Source organism: Mustelus asterias, chromosome 18 (assembly GCF_964213995.1).
Source record: "Mustelus asterias chromosome 18, sMusAst1.hap1.1, whole genome shotgun sequence".
In the NCBI taxonomy this organism is placed as follows: Eukaryota; Metazoa; Chordata; class Chondrichthyes; order Carcharhiniformes; family Triakidae; genus Mustelus; species Mustelus asterias.
This window is the reverse complement of record NC_135818.1, coordinates 64,377,548-64,393,745: the sequence shown is the minus strand read 5'-3', so window position 1 is coordinate 64,393,745 and position 16,198 is coordinate 64,377,548. Positions and strand designations below refer to the sequence as shown.

Below are 16,198 nucleotides of genomic sequence, written 5' to 3'. Positions count from 1 at the left end.
CTGTCTATACTTCCTGCTGCCTCGGGAAAGCAGCCAGCATAATCAAGGACCCCACGTACCCCGGATTTACTCTCTTCCACCTTCTTCTGCCAGGAAAAAATAAAAAAGTCTGAAAACACGTACCAACAGACTTGAGTGAACCTATCATATATTAAGCTGATCTTTCTCTTCCACCCTATCTGTGACTGTAACATTATATTCTGCACCCTCTCCTTTCCTTCTCCCTATGTAGTCTATGAACAGTATGTTTCTATTTCGAATGTACTTCATTGGTTGTAAAGCACTTTAAAAAACCTCAAGGTTCATGAGGGGCTCCATATAAATGCAGGTTTTCCTCTTCGCATTTGCTTAACTTTCAATATTTTTGTTCAGCAGAAGATACTGTAGATGACAGAAATAGTAGGAACTTTATCAAAGCATATGGAAGGCAGTGTGAATAAAGACCGTTTAATTTATTGAACTCCGATAAAACATTATTTGTGGCTGATAAATATTGAAATATTGCTTGATTCAGTAACGGATCATACTATAATAAAAAGCAACAGAAAAATCTCCAAAAACTCAGCAGGTCTGACAGCATCTGTCGAGAGAGAAACAGAGTTAATGTTTCGAGTCCGTGTGACCCATCTTCAGAGCGGAAGATGGATCATACCACGTCTTCCTCGTAAGCATCAACTGCTGTTCTAAATGCTTCAAATTTCACTGTGGCTTGTATACGGACAATGAAGAAATACACATGCGTGCAGTCTGTTTTACACGACAGAATTAACAGATAATTGTGCTTCAAGAATTTATTTCGATGTACTAATTAACCTAATTTCTGTTGATCAGTATAACAGAAAATAAGGAGCGGGAAAAAAAAACTGCAAAGGAGCAGTATCTTATTTTCCTGAACGTTTTGTAGCCTCTGATCTGAAAGTTAATTTTAGAGGATGTGACATTCTGGGAGAGGGTGATAACTTGTCCTTTTGAGTGTAGACTGCCATAATAGGGTATAAAGTTGGTGTGTTTACCTTGGTCTGTTGTAATCCTTTTGTGATCAGCAAACTAGCTCTGCATTTCTGGTCCCACACCACACATCTGCACAGTTTGTTCTTTTCTTCCCATTTCCCCAATATTCTTGCATGTTTTTCTTGTCTGATCCTTTCCATAATTTCCTAGGGAAACTTCCTCGGATTCCCTTTCTCTATGTTGACCTTGCACTTTATTGCCTGTGTTTGTGTGATGGGGAGAGAGGCATGTTGGTGTCCAGATGCCCCAAGTGACATAAAGAACAGGTTCGATGTACTAACTGATCCTCACTCAGAATTCATTTTCGAAAGCACCTAGCTTTTTTTCTGCTGAGCAGATTGCTTGTTAACTTTGTGATTGGAGGAGGATCAATTGTTCACCCCTTTTTTTCCATAGGCTGTGTGCGTCCCTCGACAAGGCCAGCATTTGTTGGCCATCCCTAATTGCCCTTGAACTGTGTAACCTGCCAGGCAATCGTAAAGGGCAGTTAAGAGCCAACCACGTTGCTGTGGATCTTGAGACACATATAGGCCATACCAGCCGGGGATGGCAAATTTCCTTCCCTAAAGGCATTACTAAACCAGTTTTACCCAAATCAATGATATTTTCATTGGTCATAAATAGGCAGACTAGCTTTATATTCCAGAATTTATTAATTGAATTTAAACTCCACCAGCTGCTGTGGTGGGATTCGAACCCTTGCCTTAGAGCATTAGCCTGGGACTCTGGATTACTAGTCCAGTGACATTACCTCAATGCCACTATCCCCCAGCCATACTAAAATGTTTGCCTGGCTTTCAGTTTTCAGTGACGAAGGATTACAGCTGACATGTTAACTTGTATATCCTCTTTGCAGATGCTGATGGATCTGTTGTGTATTTTGACCTATTCCTGGGGGAAAAAAAGAAATAATTGCGATGGCGATGTATTGTAATATTGGGTTGATTACATATGTCTGTCATTCTCAGCCTTAGAATTGACGTGTATTTTGATTTTTTTCACTGTGTAGGTGAAATTCATGGAGAAGATTTCTTGGATGGATCTTTTATTCTTCCAAGAAAGAGTATGTTGTTTCTGTTTTCCTCATAGATGATCAAAAGGAATGGTTTGTTAAATGTGATTGAAGGTGGCAGTGACATTGGGGTTATTTTTATTCCAGTGCTTGCAGCCGCCTCTGTAGATTTTTCATCAATGTCCAGCACTGCCTTATGAGTCACCTTGTGAAACAGGAGAGGAAAAGAAATGTTGAGCTACAGATGCACTGTAAATGATGGTCATTGAAAAGGTTCGATACGATTGTTATATTGTAAACCAGCATTTTAAAGCTATAACACTTAACAGAGTGAGCCTTTCATCTCAACTTGCAACCTAAACTGATCTCTCTGTTCTCTTTCCGTAGCCCTGTAGATTCCACATGTATTACTGGGAAGTACAAACATAAAAATTAAAAGGAGGAGTAGGGCATATGGGCCCTCAAACCAGCCCCACCATTCAGTAGGATTATGGTTGCTGATGGCAACCTCAGCTCCGCATTCCCAGCATCCCCCTTGCTTAGAGAGAGAGAATCCCAAAGACTCTTGACACAATGAGAGAAAATAATTCTCCTCATCTCTGAATTAAATGGGTAACCCCTTATTTTGAAACAGTGACCTCTGGTTCCGGATTCTCCCACAGAGGAAACGCCCTTTCCACATTGATCCTTTCAAGTCCCCTCAGGATCTTAGGCAGACTTTTCCCCCAAATATTCTAAGGGCCCGATCTTACTGGCTGTTCACGCCACACTCCCGTGGCAGAGAGGTGGGAGAATTTGGCGCCCAACCAAATCTCTGTTCACTTCGCTGGGTTGGGAAAATTCCACCGGCGGGAACGGCCGTAATATTTGGGCTGAAGTGTCATAACATTGATAAAACGGGAGTCCTCTGCGCCGGTCTTTTCGGCGAGCTTGGCCCTGCAATCTTCCAGTGCTCTGTCACGTTTTTTGACGTGGAGATGCCGGCGTTGGACTGGGGTAAACACAGTAAGAAGTTTAACAACACTAAAAACACTAAAAACACGTTTTTTGACAGCAGGGAACCTTACGGGGATGGGACGGAGCTTACATAAACTGGTGAAACCAGCTTCAGAGCACTCCGGCACCATTCCACAGGGTGCCCTGATCTGCCGGTGAACCGGGAGACCTCCTCTCACCCCCACATGGACATCGGACTAACCCCCCTTGCCCCCCCGATTGCGGCCCCTGCTCTGCTGGCCACCCCCCATTCCTCCCTGGCCAATCACCGCCCCCATTCCGTCCCCAGTTGGTCACCGCCCCAACAATCCCCGATGCAGAGTTTCCTCCCCTATGAAGCTCCCCACACCCCGCCTCCCTGTCATGGGCCCACCATCTTCAGGCCCCGTCCCTCCCCTCCCTGTAGGCCCCACCCATTGGCACTGCCCAATGCCTAGTGGGCACTGCCAGGGTGCCAGGTTGGCAGTGCTAGGGTTCCCAAAGAGCAGTGACAGGGTATCAGACTGTCACTACTAGGGTGTCAGGCTGGCAGTCCCATGCTGCCCTTGCCCCTGGCCACCACAAGGGTCTCAATGGCCTCTGCTCCCCCCGGCGAGGCCATCACATCTAATCCCCATTGTTGGGGACCTCTACTGGCAAGGTCGTTAAGGCAAGTGAGCCCAGACAATTGTGTCCTGGACTCACTAATGATACTTAAATAATGTTATAAATATTTAAATCAGCCTCGCGCCCAGATTACGCCGATAGAACTGGGTCGGCAATATCGCAAGAGGCAAGAAACCGGGCACAAACCTGATTTATCGCCTCTTGCCTGACCCTATCAGCTCACCATGCCAATCGACCGGTGTGACGAGCCAGTAAGATAGTCCCCTACCACTTGATTTTCAGAACTACGGTTATCTCTCATCATTGTACTAATGTCATCCTTAATTAACAAAGAATCTCCACCACCTTTTCCTGGCTCACGAGCCATCTGCAAAATGCCATGTACATTAGGCAGGTTGATTTCAGTTAGTTAACAGAAATAGATGCTGAGAAGTAGTGTGCTTATTGTCATTCTCGTTAATATACACGTACGTACGTCCCAAATGTGCAAGTGCAAGAATGGAAGAAAATGTTCTACATCTTAATGAACTCACCTGTGAAACTTTCAGACTTGTATTTGTACTTATTCCAAATAGGTCAGCATCGTCTGTAAATAGATCTCTCACTCCCATTTCCTTTAGGATATTTTTCAGTTCGCATGACACTGACAATGACAGTTTTGGAAAGGAGAGGAAAAATCGTCGCCTGCTAAATAGATTATTGAACACAAGGGAGAAAGCAAGCAAAGATACATTTCAAACCATTAACACTTGTACTGGTAATATCAATTTAAGAATAAAATCTTCAGATATTTAACCTGACTGTTTGGAGTGAGATTTTAGTTACCTTCTGTGGCCAAGTCGTTGGAGCCACTCTTCAAATTTTTCTCGGGAAAGATTTTGTTCCACGTCTTCTAGTTTTCCTTCCGCAGGCAAGATGGCGATCATTGATGCATTTCCAACATAAGGAAGTTTAATTACATTACTGGAAAGATGGAAGTCAGATATCTCACTGAACCAGTCATTTTGGAACATCATTTGAACTTTTACTTTTGTGGTTTTGTCCACATTGAAGAATGCTTCACGAGTCACAGTTGGATCAAATGGCTCCTTCCAGTTTCCTGTCAGACAGAAATTTGACAGAGTTTGGTAACCCAGCTGTGGTGGTGTCCCCCCCCCCCCCCCCCCCCCGCCTTAAGGGAGCAATCCCTGAGGGCCACATGATCAGGCCGGACCCTATGGAGAGGCAATGCAGGAAGCCAAGCAAATCGGGGGCAAAAGTGCCCATCCTGGGCTGGGGAGAAACCTCAGTTAGAGCCAGGGAGGAGCAGAGAGCAGATGTGTATTACAATTCTGTCAGATCTTTGTTTGTACATAGATATTGTTGGTAATAAACCCTTTATAACTTGAAGCCGCAACGAATTACCTTCAAAGTTATTAAAACACCAGTAGTTAATTCTGACAAATTGATTCTGAAAGAGTAATGATGAGTGGGAAGCATATATGAGCTTATTGTTGCACTTATTGATAACACATTTGCAGCCTGAGATTCTACACTGACTATTAATCCATCTCCAGTGAAACCTATTAGTGATGGAAAATAGAGCAGAATGTGGTTCCAATAGGATTTTGTTCCTTGGAAAAGAAATTCCATCGAGGTAGGTTATGGATTATTTTCTGCGAGCCATCTCAACTCCAAAGGGGATAAATCTGGGGCGCTCCAGCATTTTCTGAGGAGATTCCATCATTTGATTGCCCATTGGACCCCATGTCTGTTGAGAGCCTCTGTCTTTCACTAGGGGTAAAAGCTACAAAAGATAAACCCTCTTCAAGAGGTGGTGCTGGTGATGGGGGGAGGTGGATCTTCCATTCTACAGGGATAACAGCTGAAGAATTGTGTGGCTATTGTACTGTGAGGCCCTACGTGGGCCTTCCTCACCTTGGACATCTCTGATAGTCCCAGCCTCCACTGGGTTGGACTCTGGTGCGCATCCTTACAGGCACAATGCACTGGCCCCAAAGATGCTAATGGCTCTGTCCCTTTGAGATGAACTGCCTACCTCAGGATAAGATAGCAGGGACTCCTGCTCCCCAAACCTTCCAGTTGTGCAGCAGGAACTAGGGAATTTCAGCCCTTTGGCATGATGCTGTCAACAGTTGATTTCAGCAGCGTTACAATGTAAATGTTGCAGTTTTCAATTCTTGGAGTTGCCTATTCGCATCGACTAAGGATCCTTCTCCTGGGCCCTGACTGTTTAAATAGAGCAGCTATAGATGTGATGGAATCCTTTGGACTTACAGATGTTATTAGAATGGCAGAAAGCTCTTCAGTTGTTGGTAAAATTCCTTCTAAACAATTATTCTTTGTAACAAATGTTACAGACAAATGTTTTGCCCAACATTAGCACAGGAAAAGCAGGGGAGTCTTTATTCTGCAAGGAATAATACAGCACAGTAAAGGTAATGAGGTCACGGAAGAGCAAACTTGATGATTCAATTCCAGAATTGCTTCACCAGAGGAATTGGGAGAGGAGAAAATATTTAGAGAAATTTGAACGATTCCAGGAATGAGAGATTACGGCTGTGTGGGAAGACTGGAGAAGCTTAGGTTGTTCTCCTGAGAACAGAGGAAGAGAAGATTTGATAGAGGGGTTTGAAGACATCCATGGTTTAGATAGAGTAAATGCAAACAAAATGATTCCAGTGATTGAATGGCACAAACTAAAGGCGATTGACAAAGGAATTAGAGATGCCATCAGGAAAAACAAACTTTTCAATGCAGCAAGTGGTTAGAATTTGGAATGATAAGCTGGTGGAAAGTGATTTAAGGGTAGCTTTCAAAAGGATAGAATTTGAAGAAAAAAACGTGGGAATATGGGGAAGAGTGGGGGATTGGAACTAACTGGATTCCTCTTTGAAAAAGCTAGTACAGGCTTGATAGATTGAATGGTTTCCACCTGTGCTATACTATTCCATGATTTTATGATTTCTACAATACATGGGATTCTTCCCAGAAGCACTTAGAGCAACAAATGTCAAAATAAACAACAGGCAAATTGAATGTGGTATCAAGTGTTTCATGGCCCTCGAATATTTCGTATCTGCCAATAGTTTTAATAGAGTCATCGAGGTTTACAGCATGGAAACAGGCCCTTTGGCCCAACTTGTCCATGCCGCCCTTTTTTTTTAACCACTCAGTGTGGTGAACCATAGTTGGTTACCATTATGAGTGCTGAGCCATGGATGGTCAGCACTATGGGGTTTGTAGATATGTTACTGTAATTACTGTTGGTGTTAGGGTTGGGCTGTTCTACCTGTTGATATTGTTCTGTGGTACACTCCAGTTGGCTCCGCCTACCAGGGGAAGTATAAACGTCACTGCACTGCCTGGAGACCCTTTAGTCTGGGATTGTATTGTATATAGTGTGCTCCATTCTTGTCAGTAATAAAAGCCTTTATTTCCCGGGTACAATCTAGCCTCCCGAGTGAATTAATCGCACATCACTCAGCTAGTCCCAATTGCCCGCATTTGGCCCATATCCCTCTATACCCATCTTACCCATGTAACTGTCTAAATGCTTTTTAAAAGGCAAAATTGTACCCACCTCTGCTACTACCTTTGGCAGCTTGTTCCGGACACTCACCACCCTCTGTGTGAAAAAATTGCACCTCTGGACCTTTTGTATCTCTCCCCTCTCACCTTAAACCTATGCCCTCTAGTTTTAGACTCCCCTACCTTTGGGAAACGATGTTGATTATCTAACTGATCTGTGCCCCTCATTATTTTATAGACCTCTATAAGATCACCCCTAAGTTTCCTAAGTCTCCTAATACTGCAACATTTGCCCTCAGAACCCACAGGTTACATTGTGCTGCACCACACTAAACAGCAATGGAGCTAGCAGCAATAACTAGTTTTCTTGTAACATTGAGACATGACAGTGCCATCCTTGGGCAGTGGGAGAGTATGAATGAGGAGAGTATAAAAGAGCAAGTGTTTTGATTACTATTACAGTGTTAGCAACACAAGGGTGTGTGCAAAATCTTATATCTGCAAAACTTTACTTCCTGCTTTTACATTATGATTTCCAATCCAACATATTAAAAAAATCAGCCATGTAATCTTGGTCCACTGTAATTACAATGACCCAGCAGTGTGCCACACTGTAACACCCAGCTCCTCTGTCTGTACTGCAGAGTTCTATGTTCGAACCAACTCTACTTCTCTGCTTCCCAAAATGGCATCTGTTTTTCCAAGCATAAATATTAATATTAAATCAAAATATAATGTCAACATAAAAGCAGAATACATGATTTTAAAATTGAGATTGAACAATATTTGTGTGCAATGTCCATTAATTCCCTGCTCTCTAACTTGATTCTGGTAACATCTTGTTATTTGTTTCTAAGATGTAAGTATCTGTATTCTCCTATTCTGCGATTAATTACTCAAACGTCTCTGCTCACCAGATTCTGAGCTTTTCAGCATAGAATCATAGAATCATAGATACCCTACAGTACAGAAAGAGGCTTTTCGGCCCATCGAGTCTGCACAGACCACAATCCCACCCAGGCCCTACACCCATATCCCTACATATTTACCCACTAATCCCTCTAACCTACGCATCTCAGGACACTAAGGGCAATTTTTAGCATGGCCAATCAACCTAACCCGCTCATCTTTGGACTGTGGGAGGAAACCGGAGCACCCGGTTTCTTAGCTGACTAAGCTGTTAAGGTTGACACAATGTCAAGGTTTTTTTTTCTTGTTTGTAATTGGTAAAATTTATTGCTAATTTTCTTTCTATACATATTAACTGTATTCTTAAATAAACTTTGTTTGGTAAAAAAACTACCTAGTGGCTCATTTGAATCATACCTGAAGTGAAGCAGCTCATGCTTCCCCTAGCCAATTTCAAATTGCAAAAGTAATGATCCAGGTGGGCTTCATAAAACACTTTGGAGTTTCCGACTTGAATTATAACACTCTTTATAATAATGGATGTATAACGTACAAAACATTCAATGGCAAAAATGGATTTACCTTTAAAAAAGACGTAGTTAATAAGCATTAGTTTAGTTTCAGGGTCAATTGTGGAAAACATTTTTTTAATTTTTCCTTTTGTCATCTTTTTCACGTAATCATTCACTTGTTGCTTGGCATTTTCGGGATCCAGTTTAAAATCTAAAGGGAACACCTCCGCATTGTAAAACTTCTTGGTCTTATTTAGGAAGTTTGGCAACACATCGAAACCTTTTTGAATATGAAGGGAGTTTCCTGTAGATAGCTGAAGCTCATTGCGTTCTGCCATTAGAGCCTGTAGAAGTTGCTTGTAGCCTCTGTTCATTTTTGCTGTTCGTTCCTCTGTCATATTATTGAAGTGAAGTCCGTGGAGAAGCTGCTCACGAGTGGCAGATCTGGTACCCAGGGATAGCATGGCCAAAGCGGTGGAGATACTCAGAGGGGAGAAGAAAATGTTGGAGCTGCTGTGGTTAGCAATTTCTTTGTAGAGGTCAAAAGCAAAGTCAGCATTTGCAGAAGAAACCATTGCCATATCAGATTCCTGCTCATGACTTTGAAGGACTTGTTGAAGATGGTCATGACGTTTCTTCTTCACCGCACAAATTTCTCCAGTGAATGAGGAGATGATTAACAGCAAGATTACTGGGAGCAGCATGGTCCCTGCCAATAGAGTACAGCAACAGCTCATAAGTATACAGTACCTTAACATAAAGGAATATCAGTAAGCCCTTTACAGGAGCATTATAAACAAAGTATGACACTGAGCCACAGAAGGAGAGATTCAATCAGATGGCGAGAAGCTTGGTCAAAGAGCTAATAGAACATAGAACATAGAAAAAATACAGCACACACAGGTCCTTCGGCCCACAAGTTGCGCCAGTCATGTCCCTACCTACCTAGGCTTATATATAGGCTTACCTATAACCCTCAATCCTATTAAGTTCCATGTACTCATCCAGAAGTCTCTTAAAAGACCCTATCGAGTTTGCCTCCATCACCACTGACAGCAGCCGATTCCACTCACCCACCACCCTCTGAGTGAAAAACTTACCCCTGACATCTCCTCTGTACCTACTCCCCAGCACCTTAAACCTGTGTCCTCTCGTAGCAGCCATTTCAGCCCTGGGAAAAAGCCTCCTAGAATCCACCCGATCTATACCTCTCAACATCTTGTACATCTCTATCAGGTCACCTCTCATCCTTCGTCTCTCGAAGGAGAAAAGACCGAGCTCCCTCAACCTATCCTCATAAGGCATGCCAACCAATCCAGGCAACATCCTTGTAAATCTTCTCTGCACCCTTTCAATAATTTCCACATCCCTCCTGTAATGAGGCGACCAGAACTGAGCACAGTACTCCAAGTGGGGTCTGATGAGGGTCCTATAAAGCTGCATCATTATCTCCCGACTCCTAAACTCAATACCTCGATTAATGAAGGCCAGCACACCATATGCCTTCTTAACCACCTCCTCTACCTACGAGGCCGATTTAAGAGTCCTATGGACCTGGACCCCAAGGTCCTTCTGATCCTCTACACTGCTAAGAGTCTTACCCTTGATGTTGTACTCCTTCATCCCATTTGACCTGTCAAAATGGACCACTACACATTTATCCGGGTTGAAGTCCATCTGCCACTTCTCCGTCCAGTCTTGCATCCTATCTATGTCCCTCTGTAACTTCTGACATCCCTCCAAACTATCCACAACACCACCAACCTTCGTGTCGGCAAACTTACCAACCCATCCCTCCACTTCCTCATCCAGGTCATTTATGAAAATGACAAAACAGAAAGGGTCCCAGAACAGATCCCTGGGGCACTCCACCGGTGACTGACCTCCATTCAGAAAAAGACCCATCTACAACCACTCTCTGCCTCCTGCAGGCAAGCCAGTTCTGTTATGTGCTTGAAATTTTTGGGGGTAAAAACTTTAATTGGGTATCAGCCTGTAGACAGTGATGCATTTCAGTGGTTGGAAAGTACAAGCAGCTTGCCCAGGCTTTTCTAAGATGTATTAGTTGAACATGACCATCTATTTGTGGCACAGGATCTCTCTCCATTTACCCGAAGGCATTATTTGAGAATGTTGATATATTGAATATTTGTCTGCAATAGAACTCAGTTGTTAGCAAACATTAGGTGATTGAAAAGAACACTGTCAGGAGAGCTCTGGAAGGATGCAGCGCCATTTCAGAATGACATTTTGATACTGGTCTCTGCTAAATTAATCTCAGCCAAGGCGTGAGTATTTTAGTCTAGGAAGGCGGGAGAGAATAATAATTTCATTAAAGCTAAAAAATGTTTTTGTAGTAATTCATTTTACAAAAGTTTAATTACTCTGAGAAATATTTATTTTCATGTAATTGTACATCCTTAAAACACGTGTCAGCACTATCAACCTTCCCCTATCCTCTTGTTCCCATCCCTTTCAAAATTCCTTTCACCACTTACTTATTGAAAAGTCCATTCTCGCGACATTTTCTTCAATGATCACCCCATGTCTAAATTGCCCTTTCTCTCCAAGATCATTGCCACGTCATAATCACCCTTTCCATCATGGTCAAGCATCTCTACCCTATCTGGCCTGTTTATAGCAGTGCTGAGATCGCCCTGGTCAGAGTCACCAATCTATGATTGTGTTTCTCTATCTCTGTGTTCTTTCTGCTAACTTTGGTGCTGCTGATCATTCTATTTTCTTCCTCTGCCTCTCGCTCTAGAGTTCTGTGACACAGTGCTCTTCTGGTTATGCTGTTATTCTGTCACTGTATTTATTCCAATAGTGTACTCTTTCTGAACGGCACGGACCCCTTGGGTCACTGTTCTCCCTTCCCCTGACTGTAGATTGCCTCTTGTTCTTACTCCCTTCACTCCACTATCAGCGGCCAGACTTTCAACTACTGCCTTTTGGCATTCTCTTGCGAAACCATTTGATCTTGCTACCTTTTATCTCATGAGTAATGGAAAAATCATTGATGTAATGCGATCAGGCAAGAATTAGGGGGCATAAGATGGGAACAGAAACTGTCAGGGAAAGATACTAATGAAAAGTGGAACTTTTTCAAGGAACAAATACTGGGTGTCCTTGATAGGTATGTCCCTGTCAGGCAGGGAGGAAATGGCCGAGTGAGGGAACCATGGTTCACGAAAGAGGTGGAATGTCTTGTGAAAAGGAAGAGGGAAGCTTATGTAGGGATGAGGAAACAAGGTTCAGATGGCTCGATTGAGGGTTACAAGTTAGCAAGGAATGAGCTGAAAAAGGGGCTTAGGAGAGCTAGGAGGGGACATGAGAAGTCCTTGGTGGGTCGGATCAAGGAAAACCCCAAGGCTTTTTACTCTTATGTGAGGAATAAAAGAATGACCAGAGTGAGGTTAGGGCCGGTCAAGGACAGTAGTGGGAACTTGTGTATGGAGTCAGTAGAGATAGGCGAGGTGATGAATGAATACTTTTCTTCAGTGTTCACCAAGGAGAGGGGCCATGTTTTTGAGGAAGAGAAGGTGTTACAGGCTAATAGGCTGGAGGAAATAGATGTTCGGAGGGAGGATGTACTGGCAGTTTTGAATAAACTGAAGGTCGATAAGTCCCCTGGGCCTGATGAAATATATCCTAGGATTCTTTGGGAGGCAAGGGATGAGATTGCAGAGCCTTTGGCTTTGATCTTTGAGTCCTCACTGTCCACGGGGATGGTGCCAGAGGACTGGAGAGTGGCGAATGTTGTTCCTCTGTTTAAGAAAGGGAATAGAAATGACCCTGGTAATTATAGGCCGGTTAGTCTTACTTCGGTGGTTGGTAAATTGATGGAAAAGGTCCTTAGGGATGGGATTTACGACCATTTAGAAAGATGCGGATTAATCCGGGATAGTCAGCACGGATTCGTGAAGGGCAAGTCGTGCCTCACAAATTTGATTGAATTTTTTGAGGAGGTAACTAAGTGTGTTGATGAAGGTAGGGCAGTTGATGTCATATACATGGATTTTAGTAAGGCGTTTGATAAGGCCCCCCATGGTCGGCTTATGATGAAAGTAAGGAGGTGTGGGATAGAGGGAAAGTTGGCCGATTGGATAGGTAACTGGCTATCTGATCGAAGACAGAAGGTGATGGAAAATGTTTGGACTGGAGGCAGGTTGCTAGCGGAGTGCCACAGGGATCAGTGCTTGGTCCTCTGCTCTTTGTGATTTTTATTAATGACTTAGAGGAGGGGGCTGAAGGGTGGATCAGTAAATTTGCTGATGACACCAAGATTGATGGAGTAGTGGATGAGGTGGAGGGCTGTTGTAGGCTGCAAAGAGACATAGATAGGATGCAAAGCTGGGCTGAAAAATTGCAAATGGAGTTTAACCCTGATAAATGTGAGGTGATTCATTTTGGTAGGACTAATTTAAATGTGGATTACAGGGTCAAAGGTAGGGTTCTGAAAACTGTGGAGGAACAGAGAGATCTTGGGGTCCATATCCACAGATCTCTAAAGGTTGCCACTCAAGTGGATAGAGCTGTGAAGAAGGCCTATAGTGTGTTAGCTTTTATTAACAGGGGGTTGGAGTTTAAGAGCCCTGGGGTTATGCTGCAACTGTACAGGACCTTGGTGAGACCACATTTGGAATATTGTGTGCAGTTCTGGTCACCTCACTATAAGAAGGATGTGGAAGCGCTGGAAAGAGTGCAGAGGAGATTTACCAAGATGCTGCCTGGTTTGGAGGGTAGGTCTTATGAGGAAAGGTTGAGGGAGCTAGGGCTGTTCTCTCTGGAGTGGAGGAGGCTGAGGGGAGACTTAATAGAGGTTTATAAAATGATGAAGGGGATAGATAGAGTGAACGTTCAAAGACCATTTCCTCGGCTGGATGGAGCTATTACAAGGGGGCATAACGATAGGGTTCATGGTGGGAGATATAGGAAGGATATCAGAGGTAGGTTCTTTACACAGAGAATGGTTGGGGTGTGGAATGGACTGCCTGCAGTGATAGTGGAGTCAGACACTTTAGGAACATTTAAGCGGTTATTGGATAGGCACATGGAGCACACCAGGATGATAGGGAGTGGGATAGCTTGATCTTGGTTTCAGATAAAGCTCGGCACAACATCGTGGGCCGAAGGGCCTGTTCTGTGCTGTACTGTTCTATGTTCTATGTAATGGTGATCTTGATGAAAAACACCACAAAGCTCCCTAATCCTTCCGCAGGAAATTTACCCCACAATTTGCTGGAAAAATGATTAGAATATACTGTAGACAGCATAGGTGCTGATTGAGAATGGCACAACCGATGGCTAAAGAACAATCCATTACAATGTGGTGCTACTTGGGCCCAGAAGTGTTGAAAGTAGAATTCTTAGAGTTGAACTGATAGGCAGGTGATGCAGAAATTGAAATTATAGAGTGGATTCACTTCAAAGGCTAACTGGAACAAATCCTTATCCTTGGAAATATATTGGGTCAGCATCTACTGAAAAGAATAATGGTGCCCTGAACAACACATTCCATTACTAACTCACAAATCAACCAATGACTGGCTGTAAGGAAGAAATGCCCCATGAATTGCAAATCATCTGAGTTTTTGAATGATTTATGCTGTTGGTGCGATGAACTTCACAGAAACAGCGGACGGAATTCTCCCCCAAAAATTCTAAGTATTGAATTCACGTGAAAACTGGAGTAATTCACGCTGTTTTTTTTCAGTGGGATTTCTGAGAAGAATCTCCCACACTCTGTGCACTGCAGAGGTCACCAGCGTGACTATCATTAAATTTCAGGGGGGGGCGCGTATTCCCAGTGGAGAGGCTGAAATCAGCATGCTGAGTGAGCTACTGCGCATGCACCGAACTGTCAGTGCCGGTGCACAGTGGCCCCCCCCAGATGTTCTCCTGATTGCTGGCCAGCTCCATGATCCCCACAACGCCGTCTCTCTGGTCCCCCATGGCCCGATCGCTGGCCCCCCGACCATTCCCAAAACCATTTGACCTTGCTACCTTTTATCTCATGACCCCGACCCCGACCCCCCCCCCCACCCCCCCGCCCTTCCTGGCCCGCTGCAATCTTCAGATCTCGCCCTCCCCCCCTCCAATCACCCCCTTCTCAATAACACACCCCCTCAGTCCCAACCGCCGTCCCCGGCTGACACCCCCCAGCCCGCCCCGATCGCTGGCCTCCCTGCTCCCCCCCCCATGATCCCTCAGCAAGGTGGCAGCGGGACTCCCCACTGATCACCCCATCAGGCCCCGCCCCCTTGGCACTGGCCCTTGCCCGATGGGCAGTGCCAAGGTGCCCCCTGGGCATTGGCACTTTTTTTTCATGTTGTTCACCATAGTGCCATATATTCTATTGCCCTCGTAGAATCCTTACATTGCAGGAAGAGGACATTCGGCCCAATGAGCCTGTACCAACAACAATCCACCCAGGTCCTCTCCCCGTAACTCCACATATTTACCCTGCTAGTCCCCCCCCCCCCCCCCCCACACTAAGGAGCAATTTAGCATGGCTGATCCACCTGACCTGCACATCTTTCACAGTACACAATTTGAATAACTTTGTGGGCATAAAGTTTAAAATTGAAACATGCATGAACAACTCAAATAACAGGGTACATTGTGAGATGGTCCACTCCAGTAAAATCTGGACCGCTAGGTATGATGATTTGGCACTACATGATCATGGAGAGCGCTGATTGGAGCAAGGTCTACAATGCTGTAAACCCAATTCTCCCACTTGTGTTGCCTATGAACATAAGTCAGCAACCAAACCTCATTCCATTCCAAACAGGATATAATTAAATCCTACTGAATTCACCACGAGCTGCGAAATAAACATAGATCACAAAAACCTATGAAAATGATGAGTTCAAAGATCTGACTTCAAACCCAGTGCAACCTGAACTTGTTTTGTCAGATGGATAAAGGCTTGCATTTCTCTCAGAGTGCAGGACAAATTCAGCTAAAGTAGTAGCCGGGTGCAGGATGTAATGGAATTATGCCATTCTCCATTCTGCAGAGATACATCTATTGGCATAAATTCTGGACTTCCCGAAATGGTTTCCGTTAATTTCACATGTGAACATTTGCCGTGAATGATTTTTTTTTGCCCCTGTGTTCAGTGATTCAAATAATCATTCCATGGCACAAAATAAGAATAGAAAATAACCTTCATTTTAAGTATAATTAGTCTTGGCGACATCCAATCAGAAAACATAACGGACAGTATTGATTATAAGACTGTTCATCAACGACTATCCTGCCTTACGGAATTGCACCTCGATATTCTGCAAAATGATTTCCTGAACACTTTACCAATTGTTTCTGGACTCACTTATTTGCTGATCTTCGCTCGAGCCCCCTCTGCAATTTGTGATTTACTTTTCTCTGCCTTTGTTTTTGAAGATACGAATATGTTGAAACATTGTCAAACAGACCTTGGTGGCTTGTCCGTGAGGTCACACACAGAAAGTCAACAGCATTGCTATTTGCTTGACACACAAGCACAGTTTGCAAAATTATTTTATTTGCTACTCGTTAATGTTTAACTGGGTTATTTAAGTTCTTTAAATGAATTACTTCATAGGAAAATACTTGCGATCTAATTTTCAGCTTT

The 16,198-nt window shown here is 43.7% G+C and overlaps 1 protein-coding gene across 4 annotated transcripts; it reads right to left on the bottom strand.

The window, feature by feature from the left end:
- Positions 1-433: 433 nt before the first annotated feature.
- Positions 434-16,056, bottom strand: LOC144507227 (alpha-1-antitrypsin-like). Of its 4 annotated transcripts, none has more exons than XM_078234174.1 (5): positions 15,917-16,056; positions 8,648-9,286; positions 4,451-4,724; positions 4,159-4,309; positions 434-2,228 (listed from the first exon to the last, which is right to left on the bottom strand). In XM_078234174.1, exons 2-5 carry the CDS (start codon positions 9,279-9,281, stop codon positions 2,028-2,030), a joined length of 1,260 nt encoding a protein of 419 aa, XP_078090300.1. In that variant the 5' UTR covers positions 9,282-9,286; positions 15,917-16,056; the 3' UTR covers positions 434-2,027. The 4 variants fall into 4 exon arrangements, with proteins under 4 accessions (XP_078090300.1, XP_078090303.1, XP_078090301.1 ...); XM_078234177.1 differs by having other exon boundaries at positions 8,858-9,286; XM_078234175.1 differs by having other exon boundaries at positions 15,913-16,035.
- Positions 16,057-16,198: the final 142 nt, after the last annotated feature.

Excerpts from the sequence above, each read along its gene's own strand:
- LOC144507227 (XM_078234174.1), bottom strand. The coding sequence starts at position 9,281 with ATGCTGCTCCCAGTAATCTTGCTGTTAATCATCTCCTCATTCACTGGA. Across the intron at positions 4,725-8,647 it reads TAACTACGTCTTTTTTAAAG|GAAACTGGAAGGAGCCATTT; the intron begins GTAAATCCATTT and ends TCTGTCTGACAG. Across the intron at positions 2,229-4,158 it reads CAAGTCTGAAAGTTTCACAG|GTGACTCATAAGGCAGTGCT; the intron begins GTGAGTTCATTA and ends CTGTTTCACAAG.